This window comes from Kryptolebias marmoratus, linkage group LG14 (genome assembly GCF_001649575.2).
Source record: "Kryptolebias marmoratus isolate JLee-2015 linkage group LG14, ASM164957v2, whole genome shotgun sequence".
NCBI classification, from domain to species: domain Eukaryota; kingdom Metazoa; phylum Chordata; class Actinopteri; order Cyprinodontiformes; family Rivulidae; genus Kryptolebias; species Kryptolebias marmoratus.
Genome location: NC_051443.1, coordinates 24,708,388 through 24,724,071, shown reverse-complemented (window position 1 = coordinate 24,724,071; position 15,684 = coordinate 24,708,388). Strand labels below are relative to the sequence as shown.

General features: G+C 43.2%; 1 protein-coding gene across 6 annotated transcripts in view; it reads left to right on the top strand.

Annotated features, from left to right (window-relative positions):
* The first annotated feature begins 1,610 nt into the window (after window positions 1-1,610).
* pip5k1ba (phosphatidylinositol-4-phosphate 5-kinase, type I, beta a) overlaps window positions 1,611-15,684 on the top strand; it is a 20,220-nt gene continuing 6,146 nt past the window's right edge. For 2 of the 6 annotated variants that reach the window (XM_025009763.2, XM_025009762.2), the window contains exons 1-13: window positions 1,611-1,746; window positions 4,959-5,163; window positions 6,882-7,012; window positions 7,785-7,902; window positions 7,992-8,144; window positions 9,366-9,662; window positions 11,607-11,791; window positions 11,965-12,045; window positions 13,235-13,283; window positions 13,367-13,451; window positions 13,536-13,679; window positions 13,771-13,855; window positions 14,769-14,865. In XM_025009763.2, the coding sequence (XP_024865531.1) occupies window positions 5,008-5,163; window positions 6,882-7,012; window positions 7,785-7,902; window positions 7,992-8,144; window positions 9,366-9,662; window positions 11,607-11,791; window positions 11,965-12,045; window positions 13,235-13,283; window positions 13,367-13,451; window positions 13,536-13,679; window positions 13,771-13,855; window positions 14,769-14,865 (1,581 nt within the window). In that variant the 5' untranslated portion in view covers window positions 1,611-1,746; window positions 4,959-5,007. Of the gene's footprint in view, window positions 1,747-1,910; window positions 2,120-4,571; window positions 5,164-6,881; window positions 7,013-7,784; window positions 7,903-7,991; window positions 8,145-9,365; window positions 9,663-11,606; window positions 11,792-11,964; window positions 12,046-13,234; window positions 13,284-13,366; window positions 13,452-13,535; window positions 13,680-13,770; window positions 13,856-14,768; window positions 15,677-15,684 lie in introns of those variants that run through there. The other 4 variants (XM_017432947.3, XM_025009761.2, XM_017432949.3 and 1 more) reach the window with 4 other exon arrangements.

Here is a 15,684-nt window from a genome sequence, read left to right as displayed (position 1 = left end):
GTCTTTATGTTGTGGCTGAGACTTTGACAACATTGTGGTCGAGGACGGTGCTGACCCAAACAAAGAGAAGGACGTCAGATAAATAACTCGCCCTCGCTTTGAGTTTCAGGACCGAAATGAAGAATTTTTACACCAAACGGGGTCAAATTTGGGCTGTAAAATGAAAAAATGTCACATGTCAGAGGCCCAATTCAAGATGGACGCCACAGCTAAAAACAGCTACAGCTAAATGAGCTTTACAGACGATGTGGTGGCAGCTGAGGGTCATTCCCAGCCGGTAATCTAAGGGCGAACACATGTTTGGGTAAAGTTTTGCCACGATGGAGGTTTATGGGAGCAGCGTCTCACTGCTGCAGCTGCACAAACATCAACGTTCTGCTTCGTCGGTGAAGCCAGAACCGGCGGCGGTTCTGTCCTCGGCTCGTGTCTTTTCACCAGGAGGACATCTGTCCCCTCCAAGGACAGGGCGGGGGGGAGGGAGGAAACAGACAGGAACACAAAGCAAACAAAACAAAAGATACAGGGTTTAAAAATAAAAACAGCAGCTGCTCCGAAGGCAGGTCTGACAGGAGGACAGCGGCGCCCCCTGGAGGTCAAAGGGCAACATGTTTAAACTTCCTGCAGAGAGGCCAAGAATTTACCCTTAAAATCAGAGAAATCCCTCACTGTGTGTGCCAGCTTCTGTCCAGGAACAAAAACCCCGCCTGAAGTTGATGTTTTAGTTTGTTGTTGCGTTTTAAATCAATATTAGTTGTTTTCGCCGATGTTTGCTTCCTTATGGACTCAATTATTTCAGTCTGAACGTTGTTTAGATGATCAGTTTTATCTGCAGAAGTTCCATTTTCTCCCCCTAATTTCAGTCAGCCTCAGATCAGTTTTTATTTTTATTTTTTTATTCTGTTTTCACCAACATCAACAAGCGTCTTCCTGCCTTAAATCGCTGCTTTGCAGGAATTCAAAAAAACGGTTAAATTATTTTGCTGACCTGAAAAGCTGTAAAATATGTTTCCCATCCATATGGGAAGGGGTCAAAGGTCATCTGGAGTCCATCGTTCTACAGAGGAAACATTTCAGACGGCTGCCAATCAAACCAGCTTCACCCCGAAGGTCAGACCGTGCAGTGCTCAGAGACTCTACAGGCCTCAGTTAGAAGGTCAAAGGTCATTACCAAGCTATTTGGAGTCCATTGTTCCACAGAGAGGAAACATTTAGGACAGGAGTGGCAGGAGGATCACCCTGAAGGTCAGACCGTGCAATGAGCTCCATCTCATACTCTACAGGCCTCAGTCAGCAGGTTAAAGGTCAAAGGTTAAAGCCTCTTCTGTCTAAGAAGGAACCAGAAGACTTCTGGACCAGAACCAGACCAGAATGCACTGCAGCCGTCAACACGGTGGTGGAGGGCTGATGGTTTGGGCTGATTCTGGAGTCAGATGTGAGGCCATCTGTCCAACAAACAGAACGGTCCAGAACCAGAACCACAACTCCTCCACAACTGTCAGTCCCCAGCCCTGGCTCCACTCCACCGACGAGGGTTTTGTTGATTTAACGCTGTTTGCAGGAGATGATGAGTCATTGGCTGATAAGCTGAACAGGTAGGCGGGGAGAGGAAGAGGAGGGGAAGTGGTGAGGATGCTTTACGGTCACAGCTCTTCGTTTCTGCACACTCGGGCTTCAGACAAACGCCGCTCCTGGTTTTAAGCCGTCACTTCTCTCTCTCTGTCTCTCCCCGGCGCCATGACCCGTCAGGTAAGACCCGTCCGGGTTTTATTCCACGCCTCGGCGGCGTCTGACTGACAGAACGGAGCGGCCCGGCCTGTTCGGGACCGTTTGCCTGCAGGCGTACGCGAGCTAAAGATGATATCATGAGAGGAAACCGGCCCCACTTCCTCAGTCTCAGAGAGCAAGTTCAAACGACTGAAACGAGCCTGAAAGGGGTTTGTTTCCAAATCATTTACATAAATGCAAAAGCGCTTCTGGGTGAGCGTCGTGTGAAAAGTTGGAAGATTTGTCTTCCTTCACCTGCAGCCGGTGAAGTCAAACAGTGACTTAAATGGTTTGTTTGCTGTAAACGCCCAGCTCAGAGAAATGCAGGTTAGTCCGGCTGTAAATACTCACCAAGGTAAGAGTTTTTACTCAAGCTTTAAACAGGCGTAGATCCTCCTCTCCTGCTCCTAACGCTGGACCATTATTCAGCTGTGCGTGTTGATTTAAATGAAAAGGTGTAACCTCCACAACTGGTTGCTTCTATCAGTGTTTATTGTCACAATAACTGCAGCCCAGCAGGTTTCATTCTGAGATAATTCCTGACGAAGTGACAAAGTTCAGTAACTCGCCTGTAACGAGTTATTGAACGGCTGCTTAAAGGTGGATTGAAAAAAGAACTAATGTGATGTTAAATTACAGCTGAAAGGATTGTTTAACGGTTTGAAGTGATAGTTCAGGTCTTTTAAAGTTGGGCTTTTGTGTAAATATTGTGAGCAATTAATATCTTACCTGTTGTGGAAGAGATTTAAGCTACCTCAGTTTGGAGAAAAATACCAAATATGTGACGCAAAAAGGGTTAAACTGTCTGCCTGTCTTGAACAGAGAGTCTTTCTGAGCAAAACAGAGGCTAAAATAGGCAGAAAAGAGGCTAAAATGAGCAGAAATGAGGCTAAAATGAGCAGAAATTAAGCTAAAATGAGCAGAAAAGAGGCTAAAATGAGCAGAAAAAGGCTAAAATGAGCAGAAAAAGGCTAAAATGAGCAGAAAGAGGCTAAAATGAGCAGAAATGAGGCTAAAATGAGCGGAAATTAAGCTAAAATGAGCAGAAAGAGGCTAAAATGAGCAGAAAAGAGGCTAAAATGAGCAGAAAAGAGGCTAAAATGAGCAGAACAGAAGCTAAAATGAGCAGAACACACTCTAAAACCTGTAGGCAACAAGAGTAGCTAGAACCTAAAAGAACAGCAACTAAAACAGCAATATGGAGGCTAAAATTAGCAAAAGAGCAGATAAAACGAGCAAACCTGCAGCTAAAATGAGAGAAACTGTATCTAACAGGAGCAGAAAGGTAACTGAAAGCTTGTAAAACTGTAGCTAAAAGCTAAACGTAGCTAAAGAAACCAGAGGCAGGTTTTTAAAAACAACAATAAAGGAAGTGAGGAGATCTTTTCCTGGTTCTGTCGCTGCTCCAATCAGGAGCTCAGGCTTTGGAAAACACTCGGTTTCAGCTGCTTGAAAATGACAAAAAGCTGCATCTTCACGACCCCCTTGACCCAGTTCTGTTCTCCTGAACTCCGACCACAACACCACATCCTGGAGCAGAAACCAAAATTAAACACGCCGCGTCTGTCGGAGCGACTTCTCGCAAGTTTTGCTCCAAATGCAAAAGCTTCAGAACAAGTCTCATCTCTGTTTTACAAAAAAAAAAAGAACCAATTAATGTATAAATTAGGGGGTAAAAACAAAATGAGGGGATTTGGTGTTTTGTTTTGGAACTTTTCTGGGAGGTGAATGAAAGAAATGTTGTTTTTCTTAAAGATTTTCTGCCTGGATGTCGGTGATGGAGGCAGATTCTTCGTATCTTCGACCAAAATCCACAAATATTTACCTGAACTGAAATCTGAAAGGTGAAAAAATTAAAAACCAAAAAAAAAATAAAACCTTAAGACTCAAACTGGCACCAAAAATCTCCCAGAAACTGTTTGAATCGCCGTAACGGTTTCAGGATTTCAGCTTTAACTGATTAGAGAGTAAATATCTTACCTGCTGCAGGTAGCATTTAGAACGACCTCAGTTTGGAGGGACTGACGTCGCTCTAAATGCTCCAAACTCAAACGTCTCGGTGCGATTTTTGTGTTTCATTAACTTCTGCGTTCAGATTCCTGCAGGAAGTGCCTCGGGAGTGCTACAGCTAGCTGCTGCTGCAGCCATTTGCACCAGCAAACAACCATAAACGCTTAAATGCCCGTGTGTGGCCAAATTAATGTAAAGATTTTAAAACTGCTGCGGCGTTTCTTGAGGTGCGGTCACTTTTAAACTTCGCCTGTCTAAACCACACGTGTCAAATGAAGGCCCGGGGGCCAGATCCGGCCCTCTGTAATATTTCATCCGGCCCGTCAGGTTTTTGTTGATGGCTTTTTAAAAAAATCTGTTTTAATGTTAAAAAATTCCTTTAAAAGCTGAGTGAGGTGTAAGAAATGACTGCTAATGATGAGCTTTTTGAAGTTTGATCTATTTGTCTGTGTTCATTAAAGTCTGTTTGCTCTAAATTCTGTATAATCTGTAACTGGGAAAAGATAATTGATATATCTTTATGAATGATTTGACATAAAACATCTAAAACCAATTAATTTATGTCATTTTTAATAAATATTGATTGTGATTGGCCCTTGGCTCGGACCTAATTTTCAATTTTGGCCCCCTTGTGTCACTGGGTTTGACCCCCCTGATCTAAACGGAGGTCAATCAAAGAGATATCTTTTCCCCAGAACCCGACTTTAAATAATCTGAACTATCCCTTTATTCACTTTTAGAGCACTTCTTCAACAACGGATGAAAGATGATTTTATTTACGCCACAGTGAACTGTTTTTTTTTTTTTTATTCTTATGAACCCCAGAGCAAGTTAATACGCAACAAAACGAAACTAATTCCTCGATGAACAAGCCTTTGTTTTGTGTTAAGTTTTAGTTTTGGGAAGGCGAGGACGTAAGTTTGATTGTTCTGCACGTCGTTACGAAACAGGGGGATTTGGTACGCAACGGTTCTCCCAATCCTGCTTAATTAGGATCAAGGATTCCGGAGTTAAAAGTTTCACAAAAACAGCAAAGATCCGTCAGAACGGCGCAGCAGCTCCAACAGGAGGGTCTTCCGGTTGGTTCGACCCCAAAGCTTCAGTGAAGACTCTTCAGCTGCTTTGCATCAACATTCATGCAAACGAAACCCTTTGAGGAACTCTTGTCTGTTTCCGACCTGCAGGAGCGACACGCCTGGGAAACGCAGTTTCTGTGAAAGCCGTTGACGGTAGATGACCGCTGAGGGGAAAAAAGGAACTCGTCAACCTTTAGCGTTGGAGGAAGGACGGCCGAGCTTCCCTCTGATCGAATTCTCCGTGTCCGAAAAGATGTCAACAACCGCCCTGGACAGAGGAAGAGGAACCAAAACCTCAAAGGATCACAAAAAGGTAAAGAGGGCGTCGCGATCCGCCTCTTCTCCGCCAGAAATACAGCAACACCTGACATCTTTCTCACCAAATTATCCAAGCGGACCATTTTATTTAAGTACCAGTCAAACATATTTTACAAAAACCAACAAAGATCCTTGGTTTGTTGGTGGTCAAGTTATTATTTAACCTTACAGTGCTTGGTATTTTTGAGTCTAATTAGAAAACCACATCTGTGATCATTTTAGCTAAAGCATCTAATGATGCTAAACAGATTAGCCTCAATAAATAGATGGAATTATTTAAAGGTTTTGAGCAATCTCTGTTCTCTGTATATTCACTTTAAAGGTGCCAGGTAATCTGTATAATCCCCTGAAGTGGTCTTTACCTCCTGTAGTGCAGTTTCAGGTGGTTTCTGGCTAAACAAACTACAAATCTGATTAACCCCCAAACATAAACCTAATGATAGTTTTCATCTGTTTGCCACTCAAAAAAAAAGATGTTTGTGGCTTTTTACCCTTTCTTGATAAAATAAGCTGAAGCTGTTTTGGTTTTTTTGTTGCAAAGACGTTAAAAATCTGGAGCTGATTTACTGGAGCAGCTAGCAGCTAGCATAGCTAATGATTCTTCTTACAAAAATAAAATAAAATAAATTTATGCACGCATGATAAGATTATACTGACACATATTAAGGACAATTTATTTGTTTTTAATTGGTGTTTTATTTGCACAAATAAATAAATAAATTAGCTATGCTACTTTTAGCCATGATTTCTATGATGCTAGCAGCTCTAGCTGTGCATTTAGCCCAGTTTAATTAATGCCTATTTAAGCTAGCAGCTTTAGCTGTGCATTTTTGCATAATTAGCTAAATGTCAATGTAAGACAGCTAAACGTTCTGTGTGTTTAGCACAGTTACTAAATGTCAACTTCTATGTCAAATTAGCAGCTCCAGCTGTATGTTTAGCATGGTTAGCTAACTGTGTGCGTAAGCTAGTTGCTTTAGTTGTGTGTTTAGCACAGTTAGCTCAATGTCAAAATAAGCTGCCAGATATAGCTGTGCATTTAGCATGATTGCTTATATATCAACATAAGCTAACAGCTTTAGCTGTGCATTTTAGCATAGTTAGCTAAATGTCTAAGTAAATTAGCAGCTCCAGCTGTATGTTTAGCAAGGTTAGCTAAATGTAAGCTAGTTGCTGTAGTTGTGTGCTTAGCACGGTTAGCTAAAAGTCAATATAAGCAAGCAGATATAGCTGTACATATACTACAATGGCAACATAAGCTAACAGGTTTAGCTGCTAGCATTTTAGCACAGTTAGCTAAATGTCAGTGTAAGATATAGTTGTGCATTTAGTGTAATTAGTTACATGTCAACATAAGCTAACAGCTTTAGCTGTGAATTTTAGCATAGTAACTAAATGTTTTTGTAAATTAGCAGCTCCAGCTGCACGTTTAGCATGGTTAGCTAGATGTAAGCTAGTAGCTCTAGTTGTGTGCTAATCATAGTTAGCTAAATGTCCATAAAAGCAAGCAGATCTTTATCATAACTGATAAAAAACAAAGCCATTAAAATTCATCCTGAGGGGGATCTCGTTGAGCTATTTTTATCTCCACCAAAGATGTATTTGTTTTCTAAAGATAAACCGTTTAACAAAGGAAATAAAGGTAATACCAAAGGAAAAAATAAAAAAAAATGAAACTGCTTGTGGGAAAATGATGAATTTCTTCTCGAACAGCCGACACCGGAGGCGCTGAAAGGAGCCATCCAGCTGGGCATCGGCTACGCCGTTGGAAACCTCAGCTCCAAACCAGACAGAGACGTCCTCATGCAGGACTTCTCTGTGGTGGAGACCGTCTTCCTGCCCAGGTACGCCGCTGCAGCGCCATGCGCCATTTTAATCTGGGATTATTGGACGTAAAGTCAATTCAAAAGGTCAATAAAGGAACAGAGTTAAAAGTAATATTTCTGAACTGATTTATTTTTTATTATTCAAACAGGCAGAAATACATCTGAGTGAGCTTTAAATCCCAGATTGGCCCCAATAAAAGGATTTGCTTTATGATCCAAGAACATTTAAATATGGCGGTAAATGGGTCAGTTTGACTTCCAAAGTCTTTTGCAGCGTCCAAAAATAAATAAATAAAAGGTTCCTACCAACGTCTGGCTGTCTTTTTATGTCTTATGGACCTTTTTGGTCTCTTTATGCAACATTTTTGTCTTTTTATAAACCCCTAATGCAGCCGTCTTGGATTATAGTTCGTCCTTTTTGTCGTTTTGTCTCTTTTTTATACTTTTTTTATCTTCCTCTCTGTTCTGCCTCTTTAAATATTTCAGTTAATGTCGAAAGTTTGGCCATCATTCAACTCCATTTCACCATTTTCTGAAAATTTCAGCATCCCATTTTGGCAGAAAAAGCCAAATTTAACCAGTTAATATAAATCTAAATGCTCCGTGTTGAATTCTTCAAGGACTCTACACAAACTAAACCTATAATTTGTGGGAAGAAACTTAAATTTTGGCTATATTTGTTGTATTTTTTCTCTGCAAATGTGTCGCAGTAGGATCATTGGTTTGTTTGTCCATTTACTGACTATGACTATGTCAGGAAAAGGCTTAAAAACTTTGAATTTCTCTGCAGCGAGGGCAGCAACCTGACTCCAGCGCATCACTTCCCTGACTTCCGTCTGAAAACGTACGCCCCGCTGGCCTTCCGTTACTTCAGGGAACTTTTCGGGATCAAACCAGACGACTATCTGGTGAGTGTGGAGCAACCTCGGTCTGGTCGTGACGCTGGGTTTTTTTCCTTCTGGACCGGTTGGAAACCGTTTGTTTCTGCGTTTTTCAGTACTCCTTCTGCAACGAGCCGCTGATCGAGCTGACCAACCCCGGAGCCAGCAGCTCCTGGTTCTACCTCACCAGCGACGATGAGTTCATCATCAAAACGGTGCAACATAAGGAGGCCGAGTTCCTGCAGAAGCTGCTTCCTGGTTACTACATGGTGAGCTGCCGAGGCGTCACTTCCTGCCGGTTCCCTCATCAGATCGGTTTTACATGGAACTGGCTGATTGTTGCCGTCGTCTTCCTGTTTGTCGTTTCTCCTCCACTACCGCTGCATATTTTCTACCAGTGCGGCCATTTTTATGTCAAACCCTTCAGCTCAGTCAGCTGCGGAGTGCCACAAGCTTTGGTTTTTCTAACTTTTATACTTTTGAAATTATTACACTTTAATTTAAATAAAATCCCTCATAGAAATACACGGAGATCCATTCAGTTCCTTTAAAAACATTTTGAAAATCTGCTTCAGTGAACTGGCTCTTTGTCTTTTAGCTACCATTCTTTACCTTTCAGCTGTTTGTTTTGCTGCTTTTATCTACAATTCTGCACCTTTTAGCTATAGTTTCTTAAATTTTAGCTACTTTTTTGCTGACTATAGCTTTGCCTTCAGTTCACTTTTAGCTACTGGTTTGCTAATTTCAGTTTTTTCAGCTTTAGGCTGGTGTTCAGCTGCTTGTAGCTTGTTTTCCTCTCATTTCTGCTTCTGTCCTGCTTGTCTTAAAGTTTAACAGTTCGGCTTTGTCAGCTAATTCTACCAGCAGTTAGTTTTTGTTGACATTTTGTTCAGAAACACAGAAGCAGCCGAGTTATCGCGTCTCGTTTTGCAGCTTTTCGTAATAAAAAGTGCAAATTTTACGTCAGAACACGCAGCTCAGTCGGTTAACAGCGAGCTATGACTTCTGGCTACTCAAATCAGACAAAACTGCCCAAAACTCCCACGGAGATCAATGGGATTTTGGTGAAACGTAGGGACGCTCGTCCTCTTTCACCCAGCGTGTCTCTCGCCGCTTTAAAATCTCTAAAATAAAAGTTCTCTTGGAAACAGGAAGTGAAGGGTCTTTTTGAGTGGCCATCAGAGTCTCCTGCTGCTCACCGTTCAAGAACTTCTAAGATCGGACTTGTAGTTTTTGCTTGGCGAATGTTTGTTTAAGGCTTACTTTTCAGTCTGCTGTTTCTGTCTGCCTCTCATTAAGTTGGCAGTCAGGAGGTTACCATGGTGACCGTAATGAGCCCCTGGCAGGAGTGTTGACATATCTTTTTAGCTTGGTTCATTTAGCTATTTTGGACTGTCATTTTTTTCTTTTAGAAATGTTCCAGTTTTATTTCTCCGCTGCGCCTGAAACCCTCGTCTCCGTCGCTCCTCATGTCCCGTCTGTCGTTGCAGAACCTGAACCAGAACCCGAGGACGCTGCTGCCGAAGTTCTACGGCCTGTACTGCATCCAGTGCGGCGGCGTCACGGTCCGCGTGGTGGTGATGAATAACGTGCTGCCGCGCGCCATGAAGATGCACTACAAGTACGACCTGAAGGGCTCCTCGTACAAACGCCGCGCCTCACGCAAGGAGCGCGCCAAGTCCTCGCCCACGTTCAAAGACCTGGACTTCCAGGACATGCACGAAGGACTGTTCTTCGACCCCGACACGTACAGCGCCCTGATGAAGACCCTGCAGAGGGACTGCCGGGCAAGTCCGCGGAAACATCCCGCTTTTCCGTCTCAGAAAGTAGCAACTTGTGCTTCTGACGCCTGAGCCGGGTTAAAAGTTTAAAAAAGATTAAACCTTTTGTCTTCAAACCTAAAGTACAGCCTGCTCCAGATCTCAACCCTGCTGAAAAAACACAGATATCAGAAAGCAAAGCCTTTAAACAAAGAGGCTCTTAATGTTACCTAACCTACGAACTGAGCTAACATCGCCACAGGCCGGCTCAGCCTGATCTCGGGTCAGGTGCTTCGATTTGCTGCATATTAATCCCTAATTAAGCGCCCAGTCGTTGTTTCACGCCGTTTAAACAACAGGCGCCGCCGTGGTCGCCCAGAACATTCAGAGGAGCAGCTCAGGGAACCGGCCCGCTGTGGTTGTGTAACGTTATCAGAGCATCGGCTTAACTCGGCCTGAGCGGTCTTGGAACGGGAATAAGTTGATTGAACAGCCAAGTAAATACGACTGAAACGTAATTTCTTTGAGCGTGGGGCTCGGGGAGGGAGGGGGGATTGTGTCCGGTGACGAAAGGCCACCGGATCTGAGCTGGTGATGAAAATAAGCAGCAGCTGCTTCTGTTTTAATCCAAATAACACAAATGAATCCCGAACTGATGGATATCATCAATAACGACAACATGCAGATTCTTTCCTGTCGGTGCCTGAGGTCGGACCGTTTCTGCCTCTGTTCTCATTTGGTCCACAGATTTTATTTGGGATCGTTTTTTCTTTTGTTTACCGACACCATGAGGTTAAAATGAATCTGTAACCAAAGCTTGAACCTTTTACTGCCGTTTAATCACTGAGATCCTCACCCTGCAGTGACTCCTGATCAAACCGCAGCTCAGGGCCTTGTTAAAGGAACCGCGGGTTTTGTTTTGTGTGGCGTAGTTATGAGCAGTCAGTATCATACCTGCTATAGATAACCGTCAGGGTGATTTCATTATCAACAATCAGGGAGAAATACTCATATAGGAGTCCTAACAGCAACTCAGACACAGGCTAACAGCTATTTAGAGTCAAACTAGCAGCTACCCAAAGTCAAGCTAATCGCTAATTTGAGTCAAGTGAACACAGAATGAAGCTAACAGCTACTTAGTGTAAAGCTAACAACTACCCTGTGTCTGGCTAATAGCAACTCAGACTCAAGCTAATAGCTATTCAGAGTCAAGGTAGCAGCTACCCAAAGTAAAGCTAATAGCAACACTGAGTCAAGTCAACAGAAACCCAGAATAAAGCTAACAACTACCCAGAGTCAAGCTAATAGCTACTCAGAAATAAGGAGCAGTTGTTCAGAGTTAAGCTAACAGCTATCCAGAGTCTAGCTAGCGGCTACACAGAGTCAAGCTAATAGCTACACTAAATCAAGCTAACAGGAATCCAGAATAAAGCTAACAGCTATCCAGAGCCAAGCTAATAGCTACTCAGAGTCAAGCTAGCAGCTACTTGGAGCAGAAGCTATTCAAGATCAAACTTTATTATAACTACTTTTGTAAACAACAAAAACTCAAAACTTTTACTGTAATCTGTGGGAATGCTTCATTAGGTTTTTCACTTCTTCGTGAGTATTTTTTTCTTTGTGTCACTATTTCCAAAAAAACAAGCAACGTCCATGTTGCTTTGCTAACGCTGAGCAACTGAGTCCACCAAAGACGTTCCATCTTTCTCCATTCAACAGTTCCTCCTATGATTTATACCAATATTTTGTTTATGTTCTCAGGAAAGGGATGGTTTTACTTTGGGGTCAGACAAGTAGAGCAGGATGTGCTGTCGCTATGCTAACGGTTTCTGTTGCAGTTAGCGTAGCGTCAAAAGTAGCTGGGAAGTAGTGCGAATGGAAACGAACATTTTCTGTAAACGCTGCAAGCTGAGAAATGCTTAGAACGAAGGAGGTTTGAGTTGCTCATGTTTCGTTTCTGCATCCCATCAGGTTCTAGAAAGCTTCAAAATCATGGACTACAGCCTCCTGCTGGGGATCCACGTGCTGGACAGGAAGCCGCTGAGCCGAGGAAGCCGCTGCGACAGCAGGAGAGGACAGAAAGTCCTGTACTCCACCGCCCTCGAGTCCATCCAGGGGAACGTGAAGGACCCGGAACCGGTGGCTGACGACGACACGTAAGAAAACCTTCAGAAGGGAACTTTAAATCACTGATGTTTAAAACAGATCTCTTTCTTTGTTGACGCAGTTACCAGTAACAACACTAACTGGAACTCGTTCTCAACCCTTCTGATAACCCAACCGTCTGATTTAAATGTCCACTTTGTGCAAAATGATTTTCCCTTTTCAGGCTTGGAGGAATTCCTGCCAAACATAAGGATGAGAACCTGCTCATCTTCTTAGGGATCATCGACATCCTTCAGTCCTACAGGTACCGCTGCCTCACGCAGAAACTCCAACATCCAGAACAAAAACTGGACTTTTTAAATTCATTCAAAATACGGACTTGTTTTGTACCAGTTTGGGTTGGAAAACTCTGGGAATTTCAAAAATTGGAGACTTTTTTTATGGGATTTAATGGAAATGTCCCTGAAATTTAAAACACTGAAGGTCGGTCCTGAACTGGGATTTAAATAAAACATCCTAAAAATGATCGACTTTAACCTGGACATGTAGGGACATGTATGGACAGATAGGACATTTAGGGATAGAAGGGACATCTAGGGACAGAAGGGACATGTACAGACAAATAGGACATGTAGGGACAGAAAGGGGCATGTAAAGATAAATAGGAGGTGTGGACATGTAGGGACATATGGGACATTTAGGGACAGAAAGGACAAATAGGGACAGATGGGACATATAGGTACAGATGGGACATGTAAGGACAGAAGGGACATGTAGGGACAGATTGGACATGTAGGGACAGATGGGACATTTAGGGACAGAAAGGACAAATAGGGACAGATGGGACTTGTAGGTACAGAAAGGGGCATGTAAAGATAAATGGGACGTGTATGGACATATGGGACATGTAGGGACAGATGGGACATGTAGGGACAGATTGGACATATAGGGACAGATGGGACATTTAGGGACATAAGACCATGAAGAGTTGTGTGAATGAATTTGGACATTTTAATGATTTTAATTTTGTTATTATGTTAACACAACAATATTTAAAAAGTCTGAAGTAATTCAAAAGAATTTAGAAAAATGTTTTCAACAACAATAAAAAATTAATATTTTATTGTTTTTATAAATGAACCCAACCAGACATCGTTTTTCTACATCCTAAAGGTTGTAAACTTGAATTTTGCTCATTCTAAAATGTAAACATGTCTGTATTTTTAATGGCAAACATGAGTATCTGAAACCTTTTGGATCCATGGAAATATTTTGCACTTCATATCTTTATGACTGCGATTTTGTTGCATAAACTAAAGATTTATTGCTGAAGCCTCCTGCTGCCCTTTCTGAAGAAGCTGAGGTCATTTTGACCCAAACTGTCCATTAAAACGGTCTTTTGCTGCTGCAGCTGTTTGGTTTTACTTCAGGTCTAGTTTGACAAACGAAACTCACGAGTTTTCAGATAAATTATGACTTTTATAAATTCTCAGGTTCATCAAGAAAGTGGAGCACTCCTGGAAGGCTCTCGTACACGACGGGGTACATCTGATTTTCACGTTTTCTCGTTCTCTGCCGGGCTTTTTTTGTCTGGGTTTTGATCCGACTCATCTTTTCCGTTTCAGGACACGGTGTCAGTCCACAGGCCCAGTTTTTACGCAGACAGATTTCTGAAGTTCATGGGGACGACCGTTTTCAAAAAGCTCCACCGTAAGTCTTGCTCCTGTTTTCCGTTTTCCCCGTGGAACCGGAGCTCTTCGGTCATCGGCCGACTGTTTGTTTGTGAACCTTCAGCTCTGAGGGGAGCGTCTTCCAGGAGGAAGAGGGGCTCCCTCCTCACCAGTCAAGCGAAGTCCTACTCTCAGGAGCTCCTGTCTCCCGTGTGGGAGGTGTCGGAGGAGAAGAAGGCCCAAAGCCTCGACAACCTGGACGGAAGCTGTAAGTTCAGCGCGTCGTTGGTTTCGGCTGAATTTTACCGTAACTTTGAAGGGTTGACGTTGTCTTGGTTCTCTGTCCGATGATGCAACAGTTTACAGTTCCTCCAAACGACCAGACCTTCTCCCAAAGTCTGCTCACGAGTCCAGTCAGAACGTTGAGGAGGACACAGAAATCAGGTACTTTGTGAATACCAGCTGTTTTATTGGGTCACGCACCTGCACCTCGTATTAATCGGTCTCAGCTGTCACCACATCGCTCCCCGTCTCCATTTAACCCCTGGATCTCAGTCCGTCACACTGTTTGTCTCCGTGTGTCTCTGGTGGCTGTTTGTTTGTTTTATTATTATTATTATTATTATTATTATTATTAAGTTAAGTACCAATAAATGTAGAAGAAAGTCGGTTCGCTCTCATTTCCAGGGTTTTATATATCTGTACACAATAAAAATGTTCTGGTTCTAAAATGGTTCAAATTTAACCTCAAGTGTACAAAAGCAACATGGCAGCATGAGTTAGGTTCATCTGAAGGAACCACAAGACTTCTGGAGACCAGAGGACGGATGTTTAGCCAGAATGCACTGCAGCTGTCAGCACAGTGGTGGAGGGCTGATGGTTTGGGCTGATTCTGGAGTCAGATGTGAGGCCATCTGTCCAACAAACAGGACAGTGATCCCAAACCCAGCAGCTAATCTACAACAGAACGGTCCAGAACCAGAACCTCAGAGAGCTGAGCAGAAACCAACGAGCTGAAGCAACGCTGGAAAGAAGAGTGGGCCACAACTCCTCCACAACCATGAGAGAGACAAACAGGAACCAATGACCTGAAGCAACGCTGGAAAGAAGAGTGGGCCACAACTCCTCCACAACCATGAGAGAGACAAACAGGACAATGATCCCAAACCCAGCAGCTGATCTACAACAGAACGGTCCAGTCAGAGTCCAGGTTGGATTTGACTCATTTTAGAATCTGTTAAAAACTGGACCGTGTTTATTTAGTCCTGATACATAAAACCCTGAAAATAAAAGAGAGTGGGCCTTCTTTTGTTCTTTTTTTCTTTTTTAATGAGCTGAAACTGTGTTTGTGTTGCAGTGAAGACCGGCGGGCCTCCAGCTCGACGATCGCTGTGGACGATCCTCTGGCGTCTCTGGACAGAAGCCAATCAGACTCGGAGCTGGACATTTACCTGGTACGACGGGTTTTTATTTCAGAACACAACCAACAACACACCTCATTTACCCATTCAATGTATAACAGTTCCATATACAGCAGGTCTTTTTTGTGACATCATATCCAGCTGAAAATCCAAATATCGTGACTTGACGACGAGTTCGGTTAAATTCAGTGATTTTAGAAAACAAGAACTGGGAACACAAGTTTGAATTTACTGTAGATTTTCCCTGAAAATTAAACATGTTTCCATAAACGCCAACTGATTTTTGGTTAAATGTCTCTTAGCGAGTCTCACCTGGACCTCAGGTCTTTTGTCTCCGTCTTTGAGTTTCTGGCTGATATTCGACTCTTCTTAATGGAGGAATGATCGAGTTTATTGAAACTGGTTGGTTTCCTGGAAGGGACCCGATGGACCTGATAAACCTAATGGACCCAACGGACCTGATGGACCCGGCCGGTGCGGGTCACAGTCCTGCTAGACCTAACTGTGTCCAAGTCTCAGCCGGTCCAGATGTTGGTTTGAGGTGAAGCCGAAGAGTCTGAGCATGAAGATGCCACCTCCGTGCCCGACAGTTGCTTTGGTGCGCTCAGGTCTGGACTCCTCCAAACGTCCTTCTTGTCTCTGTGTCCAAACAGGTCGAACTTTCACCCAGAAGACATTTAGTTTTGTCCAGTGAGCGCCTCTAAAAGGTGTGGCTTTTAGAGGCGGAGTTTAGTTCTCTCTGTCCATGGTGATGTAAACTGTCTTCACTGGTGGACAGGGACACTGGTGGACAGGGACACTGGTGGACAGTCACACTGGTGGGCAGGGACACTGGTGGACAGGGACACTGGT